General features: G+C 44.0%; 1 protein-coding gene across 3 annotated transcripts in view; it reads left to right on the top strand.

Annotated features, from left to right (window-relative positions):
• RIC1 (RIC1 homolog, RAB6A GEF complex partner 1) overlaps positions 1-25,439 on the top strand; it is a 195,493-nt gene that overhangs the window by 38,098 nt on the left and 131,956 nt on the right. For all 3 annotated transcript variants that reach the window (XM_030193794.1, XM_030193795.1, XM_030193792.1), the window contains exon 2: positions 9,728-9,835. In XM_030193794.1, coding sequence (XP_030049654.1) covers positions 9,728-9,835 — 108 coding nt within the window. The remainder of the gene's footprint in view (positions 1-9,727; positions 9,836-25,439) is intronic.

Raw genomic sequence — 25,439 nt, 5'->3', positions numbered from 1 at the left:
TTGCCTTTCTGAGACAAGAAGCACTAACAACCCATTGGATGAGATCACATGATGTGCACAGTAGCACTTCAGTAAATTCCTTCAAGGGACAGAACGCTAACAAGCATAGGACGAGCCCTCAATATGTAAGGTACTGTAGATACTTTAGACTTGTTTTTGCTAAGGATATGACAGTACCTAAATGTGGTCCTTAGGTTTTTGTCAAGCATAGGACAAGCACCAATGAAAGGAACAATGCCAGAATGGAAATATTATTTATTATAGATATAAAAATAATAATTGGCCATATGGCAAAGCAAAATGCAACAATAAAATACTGTACACTACAAGAATACTGATTATCAGTATATCCTGAGAAGATTGCCAACTTAGCAGCAAAGGTAGGCGAATGACCACATGTCCTGGGACAACCAGTCCTTCACAGACAAAAACCAAAACTAACTAAAACCTGCATCATAAGAGGAAAAGTCCTGTGTCTCACCCTTGCAGTCCTTAGGTTTGGACTTCGGATGGTGATGATTTGGCTCCTCTCCTGGCTCCAGCAGAATTCCTCCTGCAAGCCTATTTGTCAGGTATTAGTCTGATGTACTTGCATGGTGAGCAGCTGGTTACACAGTCTTGGGAGAAAGCCACAGATCTGCTTCTGAACTTGACTTTCTGCAGTGCGTGCACAGAGATACAGTTCACAGGTGTTTCGGGCAAACCAGTCTCTAGCTCCTGAGAGAGATCTATACACCATGAAATCTTCTCTTTTGAGTTTCTCTCCCTCATGCCCAGCATTGACACTGCCCTCTGGATCCAGCAGGTGACAAACATGGACCAGTCACTAACCATGTACCTCTGTCTAGCAGATTACCCAAGGTCATAACAAAGAGAGGCCTTGTGGGCTTCCAGCAAGAACATCTTATTGGTCAGGACCAAGCTCTCCTCTATGGTTCACAGATGTTCCAGAGACTCTGTCTCTGGAAGGCTAGTACACATAGACATGTCCTTGATGAAGTCACCAGCACAGCTGTGCCAAGAAGTAGTTTTCCTTTGTAGAAAGCTGGTAAATGTTGTATTCAGGCTGCAGGCCACAGAATCCATATTGGTTTAGGCCTAACTAGGCCTTAGACCAGCAAAGGTGAGAGAGCAGTTTTCCTTTGTAGAAAGCTGGTAAATGTTGCATTCAGGCTGCAGGCCACAGAATCCATATTGGTTTAGGCCTAACTAGGCCTTAGACCAGCAAAGATGAGATAGCAGGAAAACCCCTACAGATGGTAGGCTTGCAAACAATGCACAGTGGCCTCCGGGGCATCATCATTCAAGGCCATAAAAACCAGTAACAAAATTTGAACTTAATACACCAGGCCACTGTAAGCCAATGCAAGTTGGCAAACTGTGGGGTGATTTACCTCATCCTTTCATGTCCAGATCTCCAAAGTAGTACAATGATCTTTTCACAAATTTACGTCTCAGATCTATTCAACATTTACTAAACTTATCCGCAATAAATATTTTAGTTCATTCCTTAATCATCTATCTTGCAGCTAGATTATTGCAACCTCTTTCTTGTCATCAGCAGCAGATGAATCCATTAACTGATGGGTTGTATCCGCCTACCAGCAGGTGCAGATAGAGAACACTGAAAAACCATAGTGCCTCTTGGACGGCTAGCCCCAACTGCCTTCAGTATTTCTCTATCTCCCAGCAGGTGTGGACATAGCCTGATCAGCTCCTGGATTTCAGACTGCCTGGGGTGGCTCCTGTGCTCTGCCAGTTGAGCAGGGGTGTTGTGGCTGATGGTGCCCACTTTAAAGGTATATAGGTTCGCCCTTTCCCTGCCTTACCCATTCCCCCCGCCTCCTGTAATCCCTCTGTTGCTGCCTGCCTCCAACTTTCCTCACAGCATTAAAAAAAGGGAAAAAAAAGCGCGCTTTTACTGGGTGGCTGTTCTGAGGCTTTTTCCAGAGATTCTGGTTCTGTGCAGCTTGATTGGAGCTCATTGACTCGGTCTTCTGAGGTGAGAGTGGTGCCCAGCTCCTCCGTGAAGGTCCCGCGGACGCCGTTCCGAACGGGGTAAGCTTTGGTGCGAAGCCGCCATTTTATTGCCATATTTCCGTCCAGTCGGGCGATGGCTGCTGAAGGAGTTAAGCGCTGCTCCCGTTGTGGTAAACGCAGATCAGCAGCGGGGCTGTGTAAAACGTGCTCCTTAGACACTCACGCTAGTATGAGCATGGCGAGCGATGTTTCTTCCCGCTTGATGGAGCTGGCAACGGGTGCCATTTTGGAAGCACCGCATGTCTCGACCCTCGCGGTTGCGGAGGAGTCTGAGTGCAGGGGGACACCTCGTTTAGAGGCTGCCAGAGGAGCTCCTACATCCGTTTTTCCTAATTCGGAGGCGGAGGGCCAGGGTGAGTTTTTCTCCCCTGAGTTTGTGCTTTTAATGCATAAGGCTTTCATGCTGAAAAGAGCTCTGCCGCAGGTGTCTGACACTGTGTTGCCTCCTGGCTTCCCTTCGGGTGCTGAGGCCCCAGGGATGGCTTCAGAGGTTATTTCCTCCCCCGAGTGTTGGAAACACGCTAAACATAGACGGGTAAATTCCCCGTCTGAAAGTGGCGCATATCCTTCCCCCCCCCCGGTCGGGCTGTGGGAAGTCTGAGGTGTCTGGCAGGCCCTCAAGGATGGATGATCCAGAGGAGGGTGTCTGTTTGCCACTGGATTTGGATGATCCCAGTGCGGTCCGGATTTTCCACCGCGTCGAGCTGCCGCTCTTATTACTGACGCCTTCCAGGCCCTCTCGATTGATGATCCTACTGAAGGCGAGGCCTCCTCTGTTAATCTTAGGATGGCAAGTACTAAGAAGCCTTGCCTTAAGGGCGTCTATTTGCAGTTCCTATGCAGCCCGGGCATGCCTTTCCTGGTTACAGCAGGCAGTGGAACAGCCCGCCGATGGTGTGGGTACCCTTTCTGAGGTTGCCCCGCGGGTGGAGTCGGCCCTGTCATTTTTGGCTGACGCCCTTTATGATCTGGTCAGAGCTTCGGCTAAACAGATGTCTGTGGCGGTTTCTGCCCACCGCCTTCTTTGGCTGCGGCATTGGGCGGCTGACATGGCTTCTAAGCAAAGGCTGGTGAGGCTACCCTTTCGGGGCCTCCTGTTATTTGGAGAGGAATTGAAGATTGTGAAAGACCTGGGGGACTCTAAACCCCAGCGGTTACCTGAGGTTAGTAACAAGTAAAAGAAAAAGAGATAACAAGGTCTTTAAAAAGGGTGTACAAATTGTAGAAAGCATAATAATAATGTGGTTAATCAATAAGTAAGAAGGAATAGGAGGGATTAAGTGTAGAAGGGAATGAACATAGGGAGATGTGCTTAGGAAGGATGGAGAGGAAAACGATGGGGGATGAACATAAGGAGAATAGGAGATATGGTCAATGTATAACCATATAGCTGAGGGACCAAGAGCAGATAAATGATGGGAACAAGGTGCATGGTAGAGAGTCAGTTGTGATAATTTTGTGATGGTTAGTTAAACTCAAGGCAAGTTCGTTGTATAGTTAAACAAGAGATAAGGAACTGATCTAAGTTACAGTGTGTGTAGCAAGCTAGTCCAGATGCAGAATGAGTGTATAGTCAGTCACCCAATCAGGCTCATTTTCGAAAGAGAAGGGCGTCCAAAAAGAGACTCAAAAGGCACATGGGCATCCCCATGAAAGAAGGTCGCCGAAATCCAATAATCGAAACAGGGCCGTAAGGATGTCCTTAGTGTGAGGACGCCCATCTATGGTCGTCCCCACAGGGGGTGTGTTATGGGCGGTGTTACGAGATGGACGCCCCCAGCGTATAATGGCTGGCGAAATGGTTTCGCATGGGTGGGAACATGGGCACCCTTAGTTAGACCTGAAATAAAAGCGACCAGGGTAAGGGGGAAGTCGTCTTTAGACCCATTAGAGCTTTTGTGCAGTTGGAGAGTGGCGAGAGCTTTGTTGGGAGAGAAAGCTGAGCGTTTGTTGAGTACCTGTTACCTTTGTCTGTGTGCTGTAGTCGGAACGTTTTCACCCTCACCTGCCTCATTTCTGCTTTACCTTTTCAGCTTTCCCTACCCCTTCTAGCCCCCAAACCCAGACACCACTACTCCTTCCTCTATCTCCCCCACCCCCTCTCCTTCTCCATTCACTGTCCCCAAGTTCATATTTCATTCCCTTACCTGTTTGTAGTCTCTGTTTGTCTCTTTGTCCTGTGTACTGCTGCAGCGTGTTTGTGAAGACTGTCGTTTGCTGCTTGGAGAGTGAGTGGCTAGAGGGTGTGGCAGGATAGTTTGTAGTGGGTCAGAGAGTGCTTGCAGTGTGGCTCTGCTGTGTGTGACCGCATTGTTTGTCGGTGGTGGAAGAGTGAGTGTTAGCTTCTGTTTGTTGCTGCTGTGTTTCACCAAGTTAATAGGGAGAGGTGAGCACTAGTGTCACTGCATTGCACCTGTAGTGTGGGAAAATGGAGGCACTAAATGCACAGGTGGCTTACAGGTTGGAGGAAGAGGGGAAGTACTGCAGGAGGTACCCGCGCCCCAGAGTTTTCAGAGTGTGTAGAAGTCTGCCCAGCACTGGCCTTGTTCTCCAACTACTGAAGCTGTCATTGAAGCTCAACTCCCACCCATCCAAATGTGTCTGGCCATAATCAGGGCACACACTGTAGAAGTCTGTCCAGTATTGGCCTTGTTCTCCAACTACTGGTGTTGCCATCTAATCACTGCTAAGTTGTTTGGTTCCATGCCTTCCATAGTAACATAGTAGATGACGACAGAAAAAGACCTGCACGGTCCATCCAGTCTGCCCAACAAGATAACTCATATGTGCAACTTTTTGTGTATACCCTACTTTGATTTGTACCTGTGCTCTTCAGGGCACAGACCGTATAAGTCTGCCCAGCACTATACCCGCCTCCCAACCACCAGTCCCGCTTCCCACCACCGGCTCTGGCACAGACCGTATAAGTCTGCCCAGCACTATCCCCGCCTCCCAACCACCAGCCCCGTCTCCCAATCTTGACTAAGCTCCTGAGGATCCATTCCTTCGGCATAGGATTCCTTTATGCTTATCCCACGCATGTTTGAATTCCGTTACCGTTTTCATTTCCACCACCTCCCGCGGGAGGGCATTCCAAGCATCCACTACTCTCTCCGTGAAAAAATACTTCCTGACATTTTTCTTGAGTCTGCCCCCCTTTAATCTCATTTCATGTCCTCTCGTTCTACCATCTTCCCATCTCTGGAAAAGGTTCATTTGCGGATTAATACCTTTCAAATATTTGAACGTCTATATCATATCACCCCTGTTTCTCCTTTCCTCCAGAGTATACATGTTTAGTTCAGCAAGTCTCTCCTCATATGTCTTGTAACGCAAATCCCATACCATTCTCGTAGCTTTTCTTTGCACCGCTTCAATTCTTTTTACATCCTTAACAAGATACGGCCTCCAAAACTGAACACAATACTCCAGGTGGGGCCTCACCAACGACTTATACAGGGGCATCAACACCCCCTTTCTTCTGCTGGTCACACCTCTCTCTACACAGCCTAACAACCTTCTAGCTAGGGCCACCGCCTTGTCACACTGTTTCGTCGCCTTCAAATCCTCAGATACTATCACCCCAAGATCCCTCTCTCCGCCTGTACCTATCAGACTCTCCCCGCCTAACACATACGTCTCCCGTGGATTTCTATTCCCTAAGTGCATCATTTTGCATTTCTTTGCATTGAATTTTAATTGCCAAACCTTAGACCATTCTTCTAGCTTCCTCAGATCCTTTTTCATGTTTTCCACTCCCTCCCATACAGGATTCCTTTGTATTTATCTCACACATTTTTGAATTCCATTACCATTTTCATCTCCACCATCTCCAATGGGAGGGCATTCCAGGTATCTACCACCCTCTCCATGAAAAAGTACTTCCTGATTATTATTCCTGAGTCCCCCCCCCCCCCCCCCCCCCCTCAATCTAAATTCATGTTCTCTAGTTCTATCATCTTTCTGTCTCTGGAAAAGTTTTGTATGTTGATACAGACATTCAAATATTTGGAAGGTATCACCCTGTCTCGCCTTTCCTCAAAGGTGTACATCTTCAGGTCCTCAAGTCTCTCCTCAAATGTCTTGTGTACACACCCCATGCCATTTTCTCTGAACCGCTTCAAGTCTTTCTACTTCCTTAGCAACATATGTCCTCCAAAATTGAACACAATACTCCAAGTGGGGCCTCACCAACGACTTGTACATGGGGCATCAACACCTCCTATCTTCTACTGGTTATACCCCTCTCTGCAGCCTAGCATCCTTCTGGCCAAGGCCACCACCTCATCATCACATTGTTTCTTCACTTTGAGATCCTCTTACACCATCATCTGAAAGTCCCTCTCCTGAGTTGTGCTTATCAATCTCTTTCCTCCTATCTGGTATATCTCCTTTGGATTTCTGCATCCCAAGTGCATCACTCGGCACTTCTTGGTGTTAAATTTTAACTTCCAGACCTTTGACTATTCTTCTAATTGCGGAGATGTGTCGTCATGGTTTCTATTTCCTCTGCAGTATCCACTCGGTTGTCTTTGAGTCATCTGTAAAGATGCAAACTTTTCCTTCTGATTCTTCAGCAATGTGTCTCACAAATATATTAAACAGAATTGGCTCCAGAACCAGACCCCTGAGGTACTCCACTACTCGCCTTCCTTTCATCCAAGTGGATTCCTTTTACCACCTCCCTCTGACACCTGTTGGTTAACAGTTTCTAATGCAGTTCACCACTTTGGGTCCTAAGTTCAGCTCTCTCAGCGTATTCGTGAGTCTTCTGTGAGGAATCGTATCAAAAGGTTTTGATGAAATCCAAGTAGATTACATCTAGCGCATGTCCAGTTTTCTAGTCACCTGGTCAAAGAAATTAGATTTATTTGGCAGGATTTTCCTTTGGTAAAGCCATATTGCCTTGGATCCTGCACCCAGTTGGATTCTAAAAGGAGTTAAGATGTAGAGGCAGACATGATGGTTAGAAAATGGGAGACTTTATTAACAAATAAATTAGTTAAAAAGGAATGCCCGACACATCTGTGTTTCACCCGGTGAGGGCTGCTTCAGGGCTAAAATGTTCTTTAAAAACAAACAAAACCAATATATGAATAAGACCAAATTATAAAATCATCTCTCTCTATAAAAGGCAACACCAACGTTCTATGAAGCCTCCAGCCGGAAGTGTGAAGGGGGCGAGATATCCGGTTTCCCTATGAGTGTCTGCCCCGCCCTCTCTGTAACACAGTCAGTGAAGGAAAACAGCAGAGCACGAAATCAAATCGCTGGCTCTGTAACAGTGAAGGACTCAGAGGGGGGAGGGGAGAGAGGCCAGAGGGCAGGGACACACACACTCCCACATGCACACAGAAGAAAACATTGCTAGCCCCCGTTTCATTTGCATCAGAAACGGGGCTTTTTTACTAGTAATCAAATAATGCTAAAAATTAACATAAAAGGACAGCATAATCAGTACCAGTTGAATAGATAAATAAGTAAATAAATACATATATCAAAAAAATGTAGGCTTCAAAAAATATTCAAAGTGACATAACATACTAATGAACATTAAAATGTATGTGGGAACGCAAAAAATTATGTACCCCTATGGCACATGCTGATGTATTTATCTCAGGCGTGAGATTGAGCATTAACTGTTTTATTCATGTTTTCTGCAGCATTGCCTGTGGTGATGTAAATTGCTTACACCCATTGGATTCTAGAAAGTTAATTATCTTTTCCTTAGCAGCAGCTCCATTATTTTCCTACCACCACTATGAGGCTTTACTGGCTTGTAGTTTCCCACTTCTTTCCTGTCCCCACTTTTGTGGACCACATCCGCTTCTCTCCAATCCCATGGAACCTCTCCCGTCTCTAAAGATTTATTAATCCTTAAGAGGTCATGCCAGGATTTCTCTGATGGGAGTGGAAAGTGCAAGAGGAAATTAATTTGCTTCCTCTCCCCAATGTTGTGGTAAATGCTGTTTTTTTGACTTGCAGTTACTAGTTCAATTTTTGTTTTCAGAATTTGTGATCTGTGTTTGGTGCCAACGTTTCAGAACAGTTAGGGGTGCCAGACACAATACAATATAAATAACCCCTCCCTGATCACAGTGAAGGAGTTTGTCCAGTATTGGGGATGTTCAGCACACACTGGATCCACAGAGCTGGCTCCTGTGTGGCTGTTTTTGCCTGTGACCAAAGTATGGGGACTTCCAAGAAGAAATGTCCTTCCTGTTTTGTTTTGTTTTGTTTTTTTTTTGGGGGGGGGGGGGGGAGGTTGGAATTTTGTGAGGAATTTAACTCATAAGAACTGCAATACTATGTCAGATATTTAAGTTATGTTTACAGTATTAACTATTTTTAGTTTTCATATATGTAGATATCATTATTAATGTTAAATGTACAGAATTTTTGCCCTGGATTATATATTTAAATGTCTAAATGTTTGCAGAGAGAGAGCGGTTGGATTTATAAATGACAGAACATTTATATTACTGTGTAGTATTCCTCCGTTCCCACCTAGCTACTCCTTCATGCACTAGGCTGCCAAAAATTTCTGGCGAGAACACTGTGGTGTAAACCCGTTGGTTCTATAAAAGTTGCCAAACATTGTGCAATTTAATAGATTTAATGAGCCAGTTAGTGCCATTTATAGAATTCACCCCCCCCCCCCCCAAATGTATAAAATGTTAAGAAACACCGAACAAGATTTTGTTCATAATGTTGCAAAATTGTACTCCTGTTGATAATATTCTTTAACATTTTTTAAAAATTAAATCTATGAATTTTCCATGTATATGTACATTTCAGCTTACCTTCTATCCACAAATGAGGTATTGTGCTGAGCTACAGTCCTAGCCCCACCCCATCTACTTTTTGTCTACAAATTAACCCTGAGTATAGCTAAATATCACTATACAATGTGCAAAAATATTGTATATAAAATATGGAAAAAGTTGTCAGGTAGTATGAAAAGGCTCCTTTTGCCAGATCCCAGCCTGGCTTTAATTGAGCTGGAAGAAATAGAGGTAGGGGAGAACTCCCAGGGTCAAAAAGAAACCTTTTAATTTTCGTGTATGTGTGTGGTAGACATGTTTATGAAGGCATCTGTATTTTGACTGTCTAAACTACTAGCATAGATTATGCAGAGATATGCCTAGATTGTAGGCGCTCACATTATGCTTCTTCCAGAACTGGCCTAAATGTTAGCATGCAAGGCTCATGTATATGTGCATGCTTCCCTAATCTAACTGCAAGCATTTTCACCAACTCTATGGCTGGTGTAAGTGCTCATAAGTTAAAAACAAACCAACAAAAAATCCTTGTTACACTAGTATACTATGGTGCTCATTTTCAAAGCACATAGATTTACAAAGTTAACCTATGTAACTTTGTAAGTCAGTACTTTGAAAATGAGCCTCCACATAATAAAGTAGGTGCCTGTTTTTTGTTTTTTAATTGGAGACCTGGGAAATTAACTTTAAACTACTTTTCTTAATAGAAGAGGCTCTAAATAGATGCCCTCTTATAGAAGTGCACTGTTGTCTACATTGGAAGGGCAAAAGATTGAGCCAACTATATGAATTTGAATCTGGAACTTCATGTTAAATGTTACAAGGAGATGCTTTTGTTCTGAACAGTCTAGCCTTGTTTCCCGGTTATGGATAAGAACACTAATGCTGTTTTTTTTTTTCCACAGCCCAGTGTTTTGATTTTAAGTTACAAGGAATCTGCAAAAGCAGCTTCACAGTTTGGACCCTTCAAGCGAGCAGAATGGAGGCCTGACAGCTCCATGTTATGTGTTGCAGTAAGTGAAAATATTTTTCTCTTTCTTTAATGTAACATGTACTAAAAAATAACTTCTTTGATTCAGATGTTTCCATCATGGTTCTTCTGTTGTCTCCTTATTATGATAAACGCTACCTGGACTGGAATAAATGTACTGTGCCTTGCTTAAATCTTCACATTATACATTTTTTCACATTCTTCTGTCGGAAAAATACAACTCGGAGTGCATCAAAGTAGGCGTTTGTTATAATGATTGATTGAAAACACGGATTATGCTTTGTAAATGTGAAAGAACAGTTGTGAAGGGCGGCACCTGCAGCAGATGAATCCAGACACTTGTGGGTTGATCATCTACCAGTAGGTGGAGATGGAGTACTGAACTTATAGGACATTATGTTCCTTGGTTCGTCACTATATCTCTATCTCCAGACAGCAGCAGGTGGTCAGTCGCAAGGTTGTGTTTTCATCTGTGTTGTGGCTCCTGTTGGGTTTCCCGGTTCAGTAGAGCCTGGGGGTGATTACGGTAAATGGTGCTGGCTTTAGGGGGTACACCTGGTGGTGCCAGGTCTCTCTTTCCCCCTCCCTCACTCCTATCTTGCCACTTTCTCCTTCCTCAGAGATTAAAAAAAAAAAGGAGAAAAAGGATTATGGCAACTTTGCCTGCTTATGTGGTTACTTGAATGTTGGAAGGGGTTGACTCTTCTGCTACCAGTATACCTTGGGCCAGAGTGGTGAGTCAGAACTTGTTCCTGGAGATTTGGTGAGTGTTTCCTCAAATTTTTCTCCCTCTTTGGACATACTCGCAGTTTTGCTTCCTTTTCCTTGCGATGTCTGCAGAGTCTTGTCAGCACTACTCTTGCCGTACAAAGTGGAGAACAGTGTTGGGGAAATGACAGAGTGTTCTGAAGGCATTTTGGGGGGCAAAGCGTTGTCTTCCAATGCTGTGCAATCACAGCCTCTCTCTCAGCTGACATTCTCCGACAAGGTTTTCAGGTTCCCATGACTATTTTAAATCAGGATGATTCAGTTCCTACGGCTGCAGGATCAGTGCTGCCTTTTCAAGCTGGGCATATTTCTGGACCTGATACATGTGTTGGTAAGGTTTCTCACTGTATTGTAACTCCTGGGTCTCTGAAACCATTTTCCAACATTTGTTCTTTTAGTGAATCAAGCCTTTATTCTGCAAAAGTCTCCTCAGTATACATAGTCTATATAATCTTCTGCCTGTCTCTCTCAGTGGCAGTTGAAGATTTCTGGGTCCTTGCAAGATTTTTAGCTTCTGCAATTGGATTCTGTGAAAGGAGAGTTTTGGAACCTGTCTTTAAGACAGGCTCTTTTGATCCTCCATCTCCCCCTCAGTCTGAATCAGGCTTGTCAGCAGCTTCGCTACCTTCCAATTTTTTTCTGAGGGAGTTGAGGAGGGAGAGATTCTGGTGTGGAAGATGTTCTACAGCTGTTAATGTTTCCCCCCCCCCCCCCCCCCCCCCCAAGAGGAATTAACTTCCTTTATTGTTGAGGTTCTGAATGTTTATAGTTTGGAGTCACTCAGTCTCTGCTCCAGGGACGGCTAGCACACTGGAAACTGCCTAAAGCATTCCCTATACTTGAGCTTATGCATATGCTTATTTTGGCTGACTGGACCACCTCAGATTCTAGTTCTCAGGTGGGCCATGAGAGACAGTAATCTGTATATTGCTAGGTGGTCATAGGTCTTCTCCGCCCCCCCCCCCCCCCCCCCCCCCCGGTACTTCCTGATAAATCTTAATAGCTGTAATTGGGATCTCCTCAGGCTGAGATGCTTGATTCTTCATGTGGCAATGAATTTCAGTTGGAGGGATTCCTTCAACAAACAGAAATTCTATCGCAGCATATTTCTTAAATCACACTAACGAATGCTCTCACAGCTTGCTTCCATTTCACAAGCAATAGCAAAACAGCCTCTTCATACAGACACTTCTCACCAACTGAGGTGAAGAGCGATTCCAAAGAACAAGTAAACATGTGTAGCAGTTCAGTGCTGCCATCTCATGAATTACAGAAGTGGAGAAATTATTATGAGTACTGCTTGGATACATTCTTGTGTTTGGAAGAGGGGCTTACACAAGAACAGAGCATGATTTGGGCTCACACACTTAAGCATGTACATTACAGAATATTGTTAAGTCAGTGATTCTCAAACCTGTGCAGGGGGAGCCCCAGCCAGTCAGGGTTTCAGGATATCCACAATGAATATGCATCAAATTGATTTGCCTATGCTGCCTCCTTGGTATGCATATATATCTCATGAATATTCATTGCTATGTACCATATAGTGACCACTTTGTAGTTTGATATTTAATAAACATGTATTTCTTAAATACTTTTCTTGTTTGATATTTTTCTCATATAGATATCATATACTATGCATCCTTATCATTCAAACATCATTCATACTTGCGATACTTGCCACAATGTATCAAAACCACATTGTCAGACGTCTTCAGGGGTTTGACTAAAAGGAAATTAGATATGATACCTTAGAAATTCAAATCTTTTCAGCACAATTCTTTCAACTTACATATACATTATAAAACAGTACCTTGGATATTCTACCGGCTATATAAACGCACTGAAAGAATTGTGCTGGAAAGATTTGAATTTCTTTTTTTTTTTTTTAATTTATTGAAGTCTTTATTGAACTTGAGTTGATACAAAACAAAATATACTCATCGTATTACACAGCAATAATGAAACAAAAATCAACAGGCAGAAATGAACAGGGATCGTGTTCTGTATCAAAGCTACAGTAATGCCCCAGTTTCCTTCAACATTTTTCAGTTTTATAAACCAGTATAAACCCCTCCACCCCAACCTAAATCCCTCCCCACCCGTATCGCCCTTAAACCCTCCCCTCCCTACCCTATGCCTATCTCTATAACTCTCCCTCCCCCCCCCCCCCCCCCCCGGTCATTCAGACCAATACCCCTCCTCCCTACTTCACATTCAAAAATGGCTTCCATATCTTGTCCCACCTTGACAAGGTCTTATTTTTAACTGCTGTCAGTCTCTCCATTTTGCAAATGTAGCGCACCTTAGCCATCGCACCAACGACGGTACCAGGGGTGACTTCCAACTCTGTGCCAAATTCACTCGTGCCACCTGCAGGAGCACCCTCACCAGGAGCCATTCAATGCCTTTAAGGCCTTCGGGTCGCTGCCCAAGTATGAAGACTAATGGATGCCACCGCACAGATCTGCCCACCCACGCTTGGAGCCGAGACTGCACTCCCTTCCAGTAGGCCTTAGCCTTTGGACACGTCCACCAAATGTGTCCCATAGTGCCCACAGCCCCACATTTCCTCCAACACCGGTCCGATACCTGTACAAACATGTGGTGCGAACGTGCCGGTGTGAGGTACCACCTGTAAAAAACTTTAACTGCATTCTCTTTCATGGATACAGATCTCGAGGCGCGCAAAATCCCCTTCTTCAACTGCAACCACTTTTCTTCTGTTAAAGTGAAATCTAATTCCTGTTCCCACCTTCTCCTGTGCAGCAATGAAGGCTTCTGGCGCGCCACCAATGAAGCGTATAAGAAGGTAATCATACCCCTCGTACTTTGAAACCTGACACATACCTCCTCCATCGGATGTACCTCCCTCCGAAGACAGTCTACATAGGCGGGCCCTTTAATAAAATGCTTCAATTGCAAGTAAACGTAGTAGTCACTTTGTCTTAGCCCAAAGTCGTCCTTCAAGGTAGCAAAAGGGACTAACTCCTCTCCCACATGCAGTTGCCCTAACATATCCAAGCCAGACACCGCCCAACGACCAAGAGGAGGGTAACCCACTCCCTGCCCGAACAAAGGATTATCCGCTATGGGTGCCAATCCTGAAACAGGGGGCTGACTCTCAACAAACATGTGATCCCAGTAGTAGAAAGTAGCTTGTACAGATGGAGGAAATCGATCGACCTGCCCTCTGTATTTATTAGGAAGCCACATCAGATGTCCCAACTTACGAGTCCCCACCAGAGATTGCTCAATACGGACCCAAAGTTTATAATCTTCCCCCTAAACCACTCAACCGCCGACCTGGCCTGGGAAGCACAATAATACCAATATAGGTTCGGCATCGCTAGCCCACCAAGGTGTTTACTCCTGTACAAAACCGCCCGCGGCAAACGTGGTCTCTTCTGATTCCATACAAAACGTAATAAGCGGTCTTGTAGACTGGACAAGAAATTTCAAGATATTCTCATAGGAAGAACCTGAAAGAAATACAGTAGCCGGGGCAGGATAGTCATTTTAATCACTGCTATCCGGCCCAGCCAGGACAGTCCCATGTGCGTCCAGCGCTCCAGATCTCTACAGACCGCCTTCTGAAGCGCTAGATAGTTAACAGCACAAAGTTCAGGCAGAGCTGCAGGTATCTGTACCCCTAAGTAACAGAAAGAGCTAGCTGTCCATTTGAAGACATATGAGGCTTTCAACGCCTCCCACGTCTGCGGTGACACCGCCATACCCACCGACTTATTCGTGTTAAGCTTATATCCCGAAACTCACGAGTAATCCTCTATTTCCTTCATCAGGTTGGGCAGAGAAATTGATGGGTTGGTCAGTGACAAGAGCACGTCATCCGCGAATAATGCAATTTTGTACTCCTGCCCCCCCCACCCGAACCCCACTGATGTCATTATTCTCCCGAATGGCTGCCGCCAGCGGCTCCATAGCCAGAGCGAACAGCAGAGGGAATAGTGGACAACCCTGCCAGGTGCCCCTCTCCAACAAAAAAGCTCCCGAGTTCCCACCGTTAACCCGAAACACGCCTGCGGTAGGCTATAAAGCGATTGGATCCAGGACCTATATAAGGGGCCTATCCCAAATCTGTGCAGAACCTTATCCAAGTACCCCCAGTGAACTCGGTCGAAGGCCTTCTCCGCGTCCAGTCCCAATAACACCAACGGACAAGCCCTCGACCGAGCTACATGCAACAGATCCAAGGTTCATCAAACGTTGTCCATTGCCTGCCTCTTTGGAACAAAGCCCACTTCATCCGGATGGATCAAGGTAGGCAGCATATACTCAAACGATTCGCAAGCACCTTGGCCAAGATTTTTACATCAGTATTTAGGATAGAAATAGGGCGGTATGACGCACATTCCATATTGTCCTTGTCTGGCTTAGGTATAACTGCTACCCAGGCCTCCATCATAGTTCTAGGGAGAGTCTTCCCATCTCTTACGGAGTTAATAACCAATGTCAGGTATGGAGCAACTTCTCGAGCAAAGGTCTTAAAAAATTCATTGGTGAAGCCATGTAGACCAGGAGATTTGCCCGTTGGTAGAGCCTTAATAACCTTCAACACCTCATCTAGTGTCACCGGAGCGTCCAATTCTCTTTTCTGCATTTTTGAGAGAACCGCCAATCCTCAAGCCTCCAGGTACTGATCCACTTCCCCCAATCTGCACGGCGGCATCCTCTTTGTAGAGAGTCTCATAAAATTGGGCGAAGCGCTCCCTAATTCGGGCCGATTTATATAACATGACACCACCCGCATCCTTCACTCGCACAATATGTCTATCTGCTTTCATCTTTCTGAGTTTCATAGCCAACAACCTCCCGGGCTTATTGGAACCTTCGTAGTATGTCTGTTTCAGCCGTGCTTGCTCAAACTGCAGACTCTCCTCATGCAACGCTGCCAACTCCAATTGCACATCTTGCAGCTTGCGATAGTCAAACACCCGGCCAGTGGCCCTATACCTGGTCTCTAACTCCCCAATTTTTTCCATACATTTCTTCAGGTGTTCTTTATGATCCCTGTTTCTCAGACTAGCACACTTGATGAAGTATCCTCGCGAGACCACTTTAAAAGCATCCCATGTATCATATCTAATTTCCTTTTAGTCAAACCCCTGAAGACGCCTAAGGGTGAAACGCAACGTTTGCGTAGGGTTGATGGCATAAGAAATTGGATATTAAACCTGTGTCAGTGATCTTCGCTGGATGACAGTTAATTGAAAGCACGATTTGGCACAATTGGCACGCATTTCTCAAGGGACGTTTCCTTTTACCTTAACTACAATATTAAGGATTCAGCGTGTAAGAATGGGACTGTATATTACTGCAGTCGAATGTGGCTCAAAAAGAAGTTCTAAGAGCACTAACTGTATAGTAGCGATAACACGCTGGAGACTTTGCGATTTATGTGGAACTTTGAAATTTTCTGAACGTTTTGAAGTTTCTACTGTGGGCAGTTAGAGATAATATGTTAGTAAGATAGATTTGATCAAGAAAACTGTTTATACCCTGACAATGTGGTTTTGATACATTGTGGCAAGTATTGCAAGTATGAATGATGTTTGAATGATAAGGATGCATAGTATATGATATCTATATGAGAAAAATATCAAACAAGAAAAGTATTTAAGAAATAAATATTTATTAAATATCAAACTACAAAGTGGTCATTATATGGTACAAAGCATAATCAAATGTGTGATTGGTTTATAAGTTTGAGCTCAGATTTGGGAGAATATGAATATTCATTGTGGATATTCTGAAAACCTGAGTGGCTGGGGTTCCCCCAGCACAGGTTTGGGAAGCACTGTTGTAAGTTATGCAAGTATCTGCTGCGCTTAGGTGTTCACAATTAAACCACCAGGGGCTGGCATAAGTGCTCAAGCCTAAATGTTAAGTGTGCATATACCCGGTTACACTAGTATTCTATAAATATGGTCTAATCAATATATTCAGCACAAGAGAGAGAGAGAGAGAATGAGTATATCTTTCACAGTAAATCAACTATTAAGGTTTATTTTATTTATTAGTAAAATCATCCTAATGAGCCATTCGTGTTTAGTTAATATGATCTTTTGGTGCAATGTGATTTTTGCTTGTAAAAACCTGTTCAAAGTGTTTTGTTTAAATGCAATAATTTTAAGTTGTGTGTTTTGGGAACTGATAGGGTTTAATTAACAACAACAACAAAAAACCCCACATATTAACTTTAGGCAGTCAAATACCTTTTTCTACTGAAAGAACCCAGTATCCCATCTAGTCCTGCCTAATTATGCTGTCACCTGTCCACCCTTAATTATTTGTTTGTCCTTGAGATAGTCTAAACCTCTGGTTACTTACTGCACATGTATTAATTTGTTTCTTGAACTTATTGTAGTTTTGTGTTATGTTCTGTACAATTATGTTTTATTCACTTTATTGTTTGTAAGCCACGTTGAACTTGAATATTTCAGGCTAATGTGGGGTATAAATGTCATGAATAAATAAAATATTAAATGTTGAGATTAAAATTCTGTAACTGTATTAGTTGCTGCATTCTGCTACTTCCCAAAGATCACTATGAAGACACAGCACAAGCTTCAGGCATCATAAAGAGCCACTGATACCAGCCAGATGTTTAAAGAGGGGCATCAACTATATAGGGAAATTTGAGTGAGAAGGTTTTTAGCAGCTGCTGTTTTGCACCAAGTGCTAACCAATTCATAGGAGGCAATTTTATAACACATTGCTGTAGGAGCCTATTCTGTGAAGGAAAATAGGTGCTTACTTTCTTATCCGATCCCATCCCCTTTCCCCGTTCCTTTGTTGTCACGCAGCTGTAGTAGGATAGGGTGGAGCAATTTGCAGTAGGATGAGAAATACATCTATACGTTTTGCAATTAGGGCTTATTTGTAAAGGGCTTAAGTAGGGAGGCCTGCTGTAATGAGAGAGATTTTCTGCTTCCTGTCTTTTGTCTTTGGAAGGTTGGAAGCAGTTAACTTACATTGTAATGTATAGCTCTTTTTCCATTTTTTTCAGTTTGGTTCATAAATATTTTTTGTATAAAATGGTTTGAAAATTATTTCAGAAAAAACAACAAAACGGAAGAATACAAAAGAACCAGGCTCAAAAAATATTTTTTGAGCCTGGTTCTTTTGTATTCTTCCGTTTTGTTGTTTTTTCTGTTGTTTTTTACGGGAGAATTGGACTCTTTGTTGTTTTTGAAAATTATTTCTACAGGTGTTAATATTATTGGGCCTATAACTGGCATGCTCTTACAGGCCTGAGGCTCTACCTGTTCGGTAGGCTCACCATTACCACAGAAACCATGACAGTCAGGATTGTTGTGTTTCATTTTATGGACCTTTTACTGTTAAGGCTGCTACTGTTTCAGGATTACTGCCATGTGAAGTACTTGTGACCCCAGTTAGGGAATTCCAAACAGCTGTGAACTTGCCTTCTAATGAGTGTACGGTAGAACCAGTAATCTGCTCCAGGCAGAGAAAAGATTGCCTGAAGCAGAGAAGTTGTTTCTCAGCAATTTAGAGAAATGTTGAGCTGCTGTAGAGGCCAGATATGGATATCTACAAGACTTGATATTGAAGTGAGATATATATGATCTTGTTGAAGCAAAGTAATTGAATTGTTAAGTACCTGGATATAAGGAAGTGAAGTAGTTGAGCTGTCTCAGGCAACTGGATATTCTGACCTTTGACTGGACCTATTTAAGTACTGTGAAATGAATCTGTTTATGGCTTTTTAGCACTGACATTCTAGTTTTTAAAATTTTATTATTTTTTGGCGAGTCCTTCAATATAACTGGATTTGTAATTAAAGAACTGTGGTCTAAGCAAAGCTAGAAGACGATGGGTTCATCTCAGCTGAGGCTCAAAACCTGACATTGAGCAAAAAAATCCTAGTAACTTAGCAATTTTATACTGAATTCCATCACAACAAGGACATTACACACTCATTCTGAATTCCTTTGTAGTCCTTCCAATGTTTTGTTTTTCTTTTTTCTTTCTTAGGACATGGGTTCTTAGAGGTAAGTAAACCATTTGGAGTTTGGATTCCAAAAAGAGCTTTTTTTCGCCCTCCCTTTTGCTTTCTGCCCTCCTTCACCTCCTCCTCCCTTTTTTTTTTTTTTTTAATTTTCAGCTGTAAAATCATCCAAAACCTCCAAAAGGTTCCACACAGAGCAAATGGAGTCTGCTTCCTGCATTGTGTACATGTGTACTTTGGAACTTGTATACAAAGCAGTATAAGTATTTCTCTTTTTGTTTCTTTCTATTGTGATTTCCCTGATATTGTCTTTTGGAATTGTAAATTTCAAAATATTATGAAAAAAAAAAAAGCCCCAAACCTAAACACCTCTGTTAGGTTTGTACTGCACCCCGATGTGTGCTAAATTTTATGTGGATAGGGGACATATATTCTGCAGTCCTTGTCACAGCCATGGGTTATCAGGGAGCTCTGAGTGTGAGACTTCTGTGCTTTGTTTTTGTCTGCTCACCTGTGTTCAGTATGGAAGCTGAGAGTCTATATCCTGTTTAACAGCTGAGTGAGAGCTGGGTTTTAGTTTGTTTTGTGAAATAATCCATTCAGCACTAACTGCACATCATGCACTGAAGTTTGTGTTTGATTATTCAGCGGTGTCTCATGCAGCTGGTTGCTTCTAAGTGAAAAGTCATGCTACAGAAGCTCTAGGGGATCACTGTTTTGTACAGCTTGATCAGGTTGTTCTTACAAATAACTGAACATCACTGTAAAAAATCACATGGTCGTTTCTTTAGCAGGTTGTAGGAATACCTGGTCACTGACCATATTTAGGTTACATCTGCATATATTCAGCATTTCATTTTTTTTGTGTGTGAGAACAGTAAAGTTGTCTTCCCAAGTGTGTTGGCACTATGTACTTACTTTCTTAAAGGTAGCAGTTTTATATATATATATATATATATATATTCTCTCTCTCTCTGTGTGTATACAAGTGAGGAAAGCATGTAGAGAGCATGGCTCATAAAATTATTTCCAATCCCTCTGTGTATATGGGTGTATGTAACATATAACATAGTAAATCACGGCAGATAAAGACCTGAACGGTCCATCCAGTCTGCCCAACAAGATAAACTCATTTTACATGTTATGTATTTTAGCTTGGTTGCTGCTATTTGTGTCTTTGACTTGGAGGAGAGAACGTAGTTGTTTGTGAGCTTGGCTTATCAGGGACATCAAATTTCAAGATTCACAGGTCCTTCCATCACCCTGTGGACTTGTGCTGCTCCAGCAAACCTTAGCTGTATAATTTGTAGGACCCATGCTGCACATGTGGCACAGAGGAGCTTAGAGGCCAACCGAAACTGCTTTTTTTCAGTTTCAGCTGAAACTTATCGCCTGGTTTCAATTGAAACCGAAAACTAAAGTGCGGAACACATTTTAGTGTACTATTTCTTTAAGAGCTCGCAGCATGCTCCCACTGCACATAGCGCTAATGCCTTCCCGCCTGCCGTGAGAGCACGGGACCATCGGTCTCTCTTCATCCGCATGAGGAGAGAACGCATTGGTTGTGGCTCCTCACAGTGTCTGAGTGTGTGTGTTTTTTTTTTTAAGCTTTTGTGCTTTCCCTGCAAGGTTCCTCCCCACCCCAATTGGTCCTTTCCCTCTGCAGGATATTTTTTTTCCTTCCTTCCCTTACAGGTTTTAGTTTGTTTTCCCCAATTTTAAGTTTTCTTTATGTTTCTCATTCTCACAAGGCCCTTTTAGGCCTAAGCATCAGCTAGGATTTATTTTTTGGGTGATTTGCCCCTTTTTATATCACCATAGAGTTGCTTGATTTGTCCATAGCTGTTCTCTTCCATGTGATTGAAGGTTCCCAGTGGCTTCAAGCGCCGTGCTCAGTTCAATCGGATCATCTCTGTGGCTGACACCCATTCCTAGTGTATCCAGTGTTTGGGGCCAGACCATAACTCTACTGTGTTCTTTGTTTGCTTATGCAAAAAACAAGAAATCTAGAGAGAGAGAATTTTTGGAGCCAGGTCTGAATCATCAACATCTGTGTCGGCACTTGCACCGTCATTGGTCCCATTGGTTCCCATGGCTGCTAGACCCATGTCTGACACTGGGAGCGGGCCTGCATTGAGCAGGTCTCCACCTGCCTGAGGCCGACCACTGTGCAGGGACCCTGGGACTGGTCAGCATTGAACCCTACACCGAGGAGGTGTGAGGATTCAATGTCATCCTCATCGACTCAGAGGGTAAAGCCTGAGAAACACAAGCATTGATCCCCCCTCAACACATGGTGCTGGGAGCACCAGGGCTCCCGAGGGATCCAGTACCCGAGAAGTGTTAGCGCCAGGAGGAGCACTCCTTTCTCCATCAAGGAGGTGTCAGTGAGGGGATCTCCATACAGCCAGGTCCAGGTACCCAAGTCAACATCGGCAGTTCAGGAGGCTGTCTCCGACCCGACCCCCCAGCCTTTCCTGATTTTGACCCTCGATGAGCATATCTGGGCCATGCTCCAGGAGCATTTGGGGATTCTTCAGCAGAGTGCATTGTCATTGGGGGTGCTTGCGCCAGCCATGTTTCTGCCTGCTGCCTCTCAGGGCCCTCAGCCTCTGATGAGGTCACCAATGCTGATACTGCGTGTAGTATCTGCGTCCACAGCTGCCCATGCGGGTACCCCTGACGTCAATGGAGGAAAGTTTGCCGGAGTTGAGAGTGGAGCCTGTATCTCAATGCCATTCTAGGCAAGGACTTAGTCCCTCCTACCCAAGGCAGGCTTGGTCTCAGCCCTCCCATGAGGAGTTCTTGGCTGACACAGATATGGACTGTTCATGGGAGTCTGATGAAGATCCACTGTACTTCTCTGAAGAGGAGTCCTATGGAAATCCATTAGACCTCTCCCCACCAGAGGAGAGGCAAGAGTTGCCACCTAAGTGTGAAGGAGATGGCAGCTGCCATCCCCATTCATTTGGAGATGGAGGATGAGCCCAGGGCTGAGATGTTCGAGGTCCTGGACTATGACTTCTTCCTAGGGAGGCTGTGACTATCCTACTTCACAGGATCTTGCGTGATATTCAGATGAAGAACTGGGGAGTCCCTTTGTCTGTCCCTGTCTTTCCCAAGCAGATTGACACCATGTATCAGATCCAAGCAGCAGAAGGTGTGCCATAAATTCCTGGCCAGGTGTGCTTACAATACTTTTGATGTGGCATCCAGGATTTCTGCCCAAAGTATAGCAGACTCTCATGGCTGCATGTCTCTGACTTGGACCCTGCAGTCCAGCAGAGGTTTGCGGATGCCTTATGCCGTGGGGATAATCTTTTTGGAGAGCAGGTGGAGGAGGTCGTGGACCTCATGAAAAACACCAATATAATTGACACTCTCTCTCCCTGCAGGTGCCTTCTGCACCCTCTTTATCCAGGAGGTTTTCAGGCAAGTCGAAAAGGGGTCCTTATTTCTCACAGAGGCATAGGTACACTCTGTGCCCTCCTTTGCAAACTCAAACCCAGCGCATGTGTTCTCATCAACAGCGTGGTGCCTAACACCCAGCTGGTTCCCCAGTCAAAACAGGAGACAAGTTTTTGACTGGCTCCAGCAGAGCATAGCCACAAAAGTGACCATCCCGGACAACCTACCGGTAGAGGGAAGGCTGAGGTTTTTTTTTTCCAAGAAAGGTGGCCCCTTGTAACCTTCAACCTGTGGGTTCTTCAAATAGTCTGTCTCGGTAGTGCCTTGCATTGGCTTCAGTGACCACCAAATTGCCTTCCTAGAACATCCTCCTTCAGCTCTCATCACAAGAAGTAAGTTGCCCTGTTTTGAGGAAAACCTTGAAAAGTTGGTTAAGCACTTGGGGGGATGTTCTTGTGGTCAAGCCCGTTCTACTAGGGGAAGAAGGGCACTGATTCTATTCCAGGTACGTCGTATCCTAGACCTAAGGGCCATGAACAAATTCATTCTTCCAATGGTTCAGGCTTAAGATTGGCTATGCTCTGTGGACTTGAAGAATGTCTACATGCATATCCTGATACTTCCAGGTCACAGGAGGTATCTCCAGTTTTGGTTAGGAACACATCATCGTGTGTTGTCTTTTGGCCTCATGTCGGCTTCCATGGTGTTCACCAGATGTCTAGAGGTAGTTGCAGTATCACTATGCAGACTTGGGAGTTCCTGTGTTTCCCTACCTGGATGATTGACTGGTGAAGAGCACGTCGAAGGACTGTGAGGAGTCCATGTGGAGAACTAATCGGGTGCTAGAGCTACTAGGGTTCATTTTAAACTGTCCCAAGTCCCACCTGGTTCCGGTTCCCCAATTGGAATTAATTGGAACCCTGCTAGACACACAGCAGGCATGAGTCTTTCTGTGCTGAGGGCAGATGTTCTAGTCATTTTTGCCACTCAGGTTTGAGCCAGCCAGAAGGTCACAGCTCGACAGATGTTGCTAGGCTATACGTCTTCCACTGTGCATGTCACTCCCTTGGCACGTCTTAACATGAGAACTGCCCAGTGGACCCTAGCTTCTCAGTGGTGTCAAACCTTCAGTAACCTAGTGGAAGTGATCTGAGTGACAGCAGAGTTGGTTTAGTCCCTTCTCTGGTGGACATTTCAATCCAATTTGACCATGGAACTTCCATTCAGAGTTCCTCAGCCCTAGAAGGTGCTGATGACGGATGCATGGGATGCATCCCGCATGGGATGCATCCCACCTGGGGTGGGGAGCTCACAAATGGTCTTCACATTCAAGGTGCTTGGTCTGCTCAGGAGACAGATCTTCACATCAACTTTCTGGAGCTGCAAGCAATCAAACTCTCTAAAGCTTTTAGAGATAAGCTGTTCAACCACATTGTACTCATTCAAACAGACAATGAGATTGCAATGTATTACACCAACTAGCAGGGATACAGGATTATACTTTTTGTCAGGCGGTCATTAGGACGTGGTAATGGATTGTTCAGAACGGAATAGTTCTCATAGCCACATACCTGGTGGGCAAATCCAACAGCTTAGCTGACAGAATGAACATGCAACCGCACGAGTGATCACTCAGCAAAGGCGTCACCCACAAGATTTTCTGAGAGTGGGGCACTCCCTCGGTGGATCTCTTTGCCACTTCGTAAAATCACAAAGTCCCTTGGTATTGTTCTAGGCTTAAGGAACATGACATAGCGTCAGATGCCTTCCTCTTGCATTGGTGGCCTGTGTTTGTTGCCGTAAGCAAGTGTTGAGAGGATCCAGGGCTCATTCAACTCAGGCACAAGCAGCCTCCTGGACTGAAGCTCAAGCAATGTTGCCTGAGGATATCTGCAAAGCAGTTACTTAATTGTCACTACATTCCTTTGTGAGGCATTATAGACTGGATGTGCTTGCCAGACAGCAGTCAGTCATCAACAGAACAGTTATCCAGGGGGTCTTCTTTTCCCTCATCCAGTAAGTTTTTGCTTGGATATAAACCACTTGTTCAGATTGATATGCTAGAGATAAGGAGAGTAAAATTTCATCGTACCTGTTAATTTCCTGTTCAGATTCAAGGCAAGGAAGTTAACATGTATGACTAAATTTCACCGTTGTTTTTTTTTTTTTTGTTACATTTGTACCCCACGCTTTCCCACTCATGGCAGGCTCAATGCGGCTTACATGGGGCAATGAAGGGTTAAGTGACCTGCCCAGAGTCACGAGGAGCTGCCTGTGCCTGAAGTGGGAATCGAACTCAGTTCCTCAGGACCAAAGTCCACCACCCTAACCACTAGGCCACTTCTCCACTTCAATTGGCCTCAGTGTCTTTTCTTAGCAGGTTCTTTCACTCATGACTAATGACTTTTGAGGGATGCCTAGATCAAGGCCATTGGTGGTGTCAAATATTTTTTCCACCCTACAGTGATGGTCCCTATAGTGCCCAATAGGATATTCAAGCATTGAAATATTTCTTAGTCTTCCCCTTAATCTGTAGTTTTGAATAACTTAGTCCTGAAGCTCTTTTGACAGCTCCATGTTAGGTATATTTAGACCTTTGTTTCAACTTCAAAAAGAACATCTTGATTCTCCATCCAGCTTAGCTTTTATGATAAGACCTAGATGGGTTCTAATTTATTGTGGGTCATGTTCCCGGGATCAGAGCTAATTCAGGTTGATACGTCAAAGGGTGTGAAGACATATTCTTAATTACTTTTAAAAATTCTATAATTCTTTCACACTGAAAAAATGCTGTGTTAATCACTGATACAAGTTTTTTACTTTAATGCATTTTGAATTGTATTTTTTAGACAGCAGAATTTGACTTTTACAAGACACTGTAGCTTTCTTCTTTTCTTTTTCATTAAATTTTTCAGTTCAGTAAAGGCAAATTGTTATTGTTAGCTGTTATCTCTATTACATACAGTGGGGGAAATAAGTATTTGATCCCTTGCTGATTTTGTAAGTTTGCCCACTGACAAAGACATGAGCAGCCCATAATTGAAGGGTAGGTTATTGGTAACAGTGAGAGATAGCACATCACAAATTAAATCCGGAAAATCACATTGTGGAAAGTATATGAATTTATTTGCATTCTGCAGAGGGAAATAAGTATTTGATCCCCCACCAACCAGTAAGAGATCTGGCCCCTACAGACCAGGTAGATGCTCCAAATCAACTCGTTACCTGCATGACAGACAGCTGTCGGCAATGGTCACCTGTATGAAAGACACCTGTCCACAGACTCAGTGAATCAGTCAGACTCTAACCTCTACAAAATGGCCAAGAGCAAGGAGCTGTCTAAGGATGTCAGGGACAAGATCATACACCTGCACAAGGCTGGAATGGGCTACAAAACCATCAGTAAGACGCTGGGCGAGAAGGAGACAACTGTTGGTGCCATAGTAAGAAAATGGAA

This window comes from Microcaecilia unicolor, chromosome 2 (assembly GCF_901765095.1).
Source record: "Microcaecilia unicolor chromosome 2, aMicUni1.1, whole genome shotgun sequence".
In the NCBI taxonomy this organism is placed as follows: Eukaryota; Metazoa; Chordata; class Amphibia; order Gymnophiona; family Siphonopidae; genus Microcaecilia; species Microcaecilia unicolor.
The sequence above is the reverse complement of the archived record's forward strand: the minus strand, read 5'-3'. Positions and strand labels throughout refer to the sequence as shown.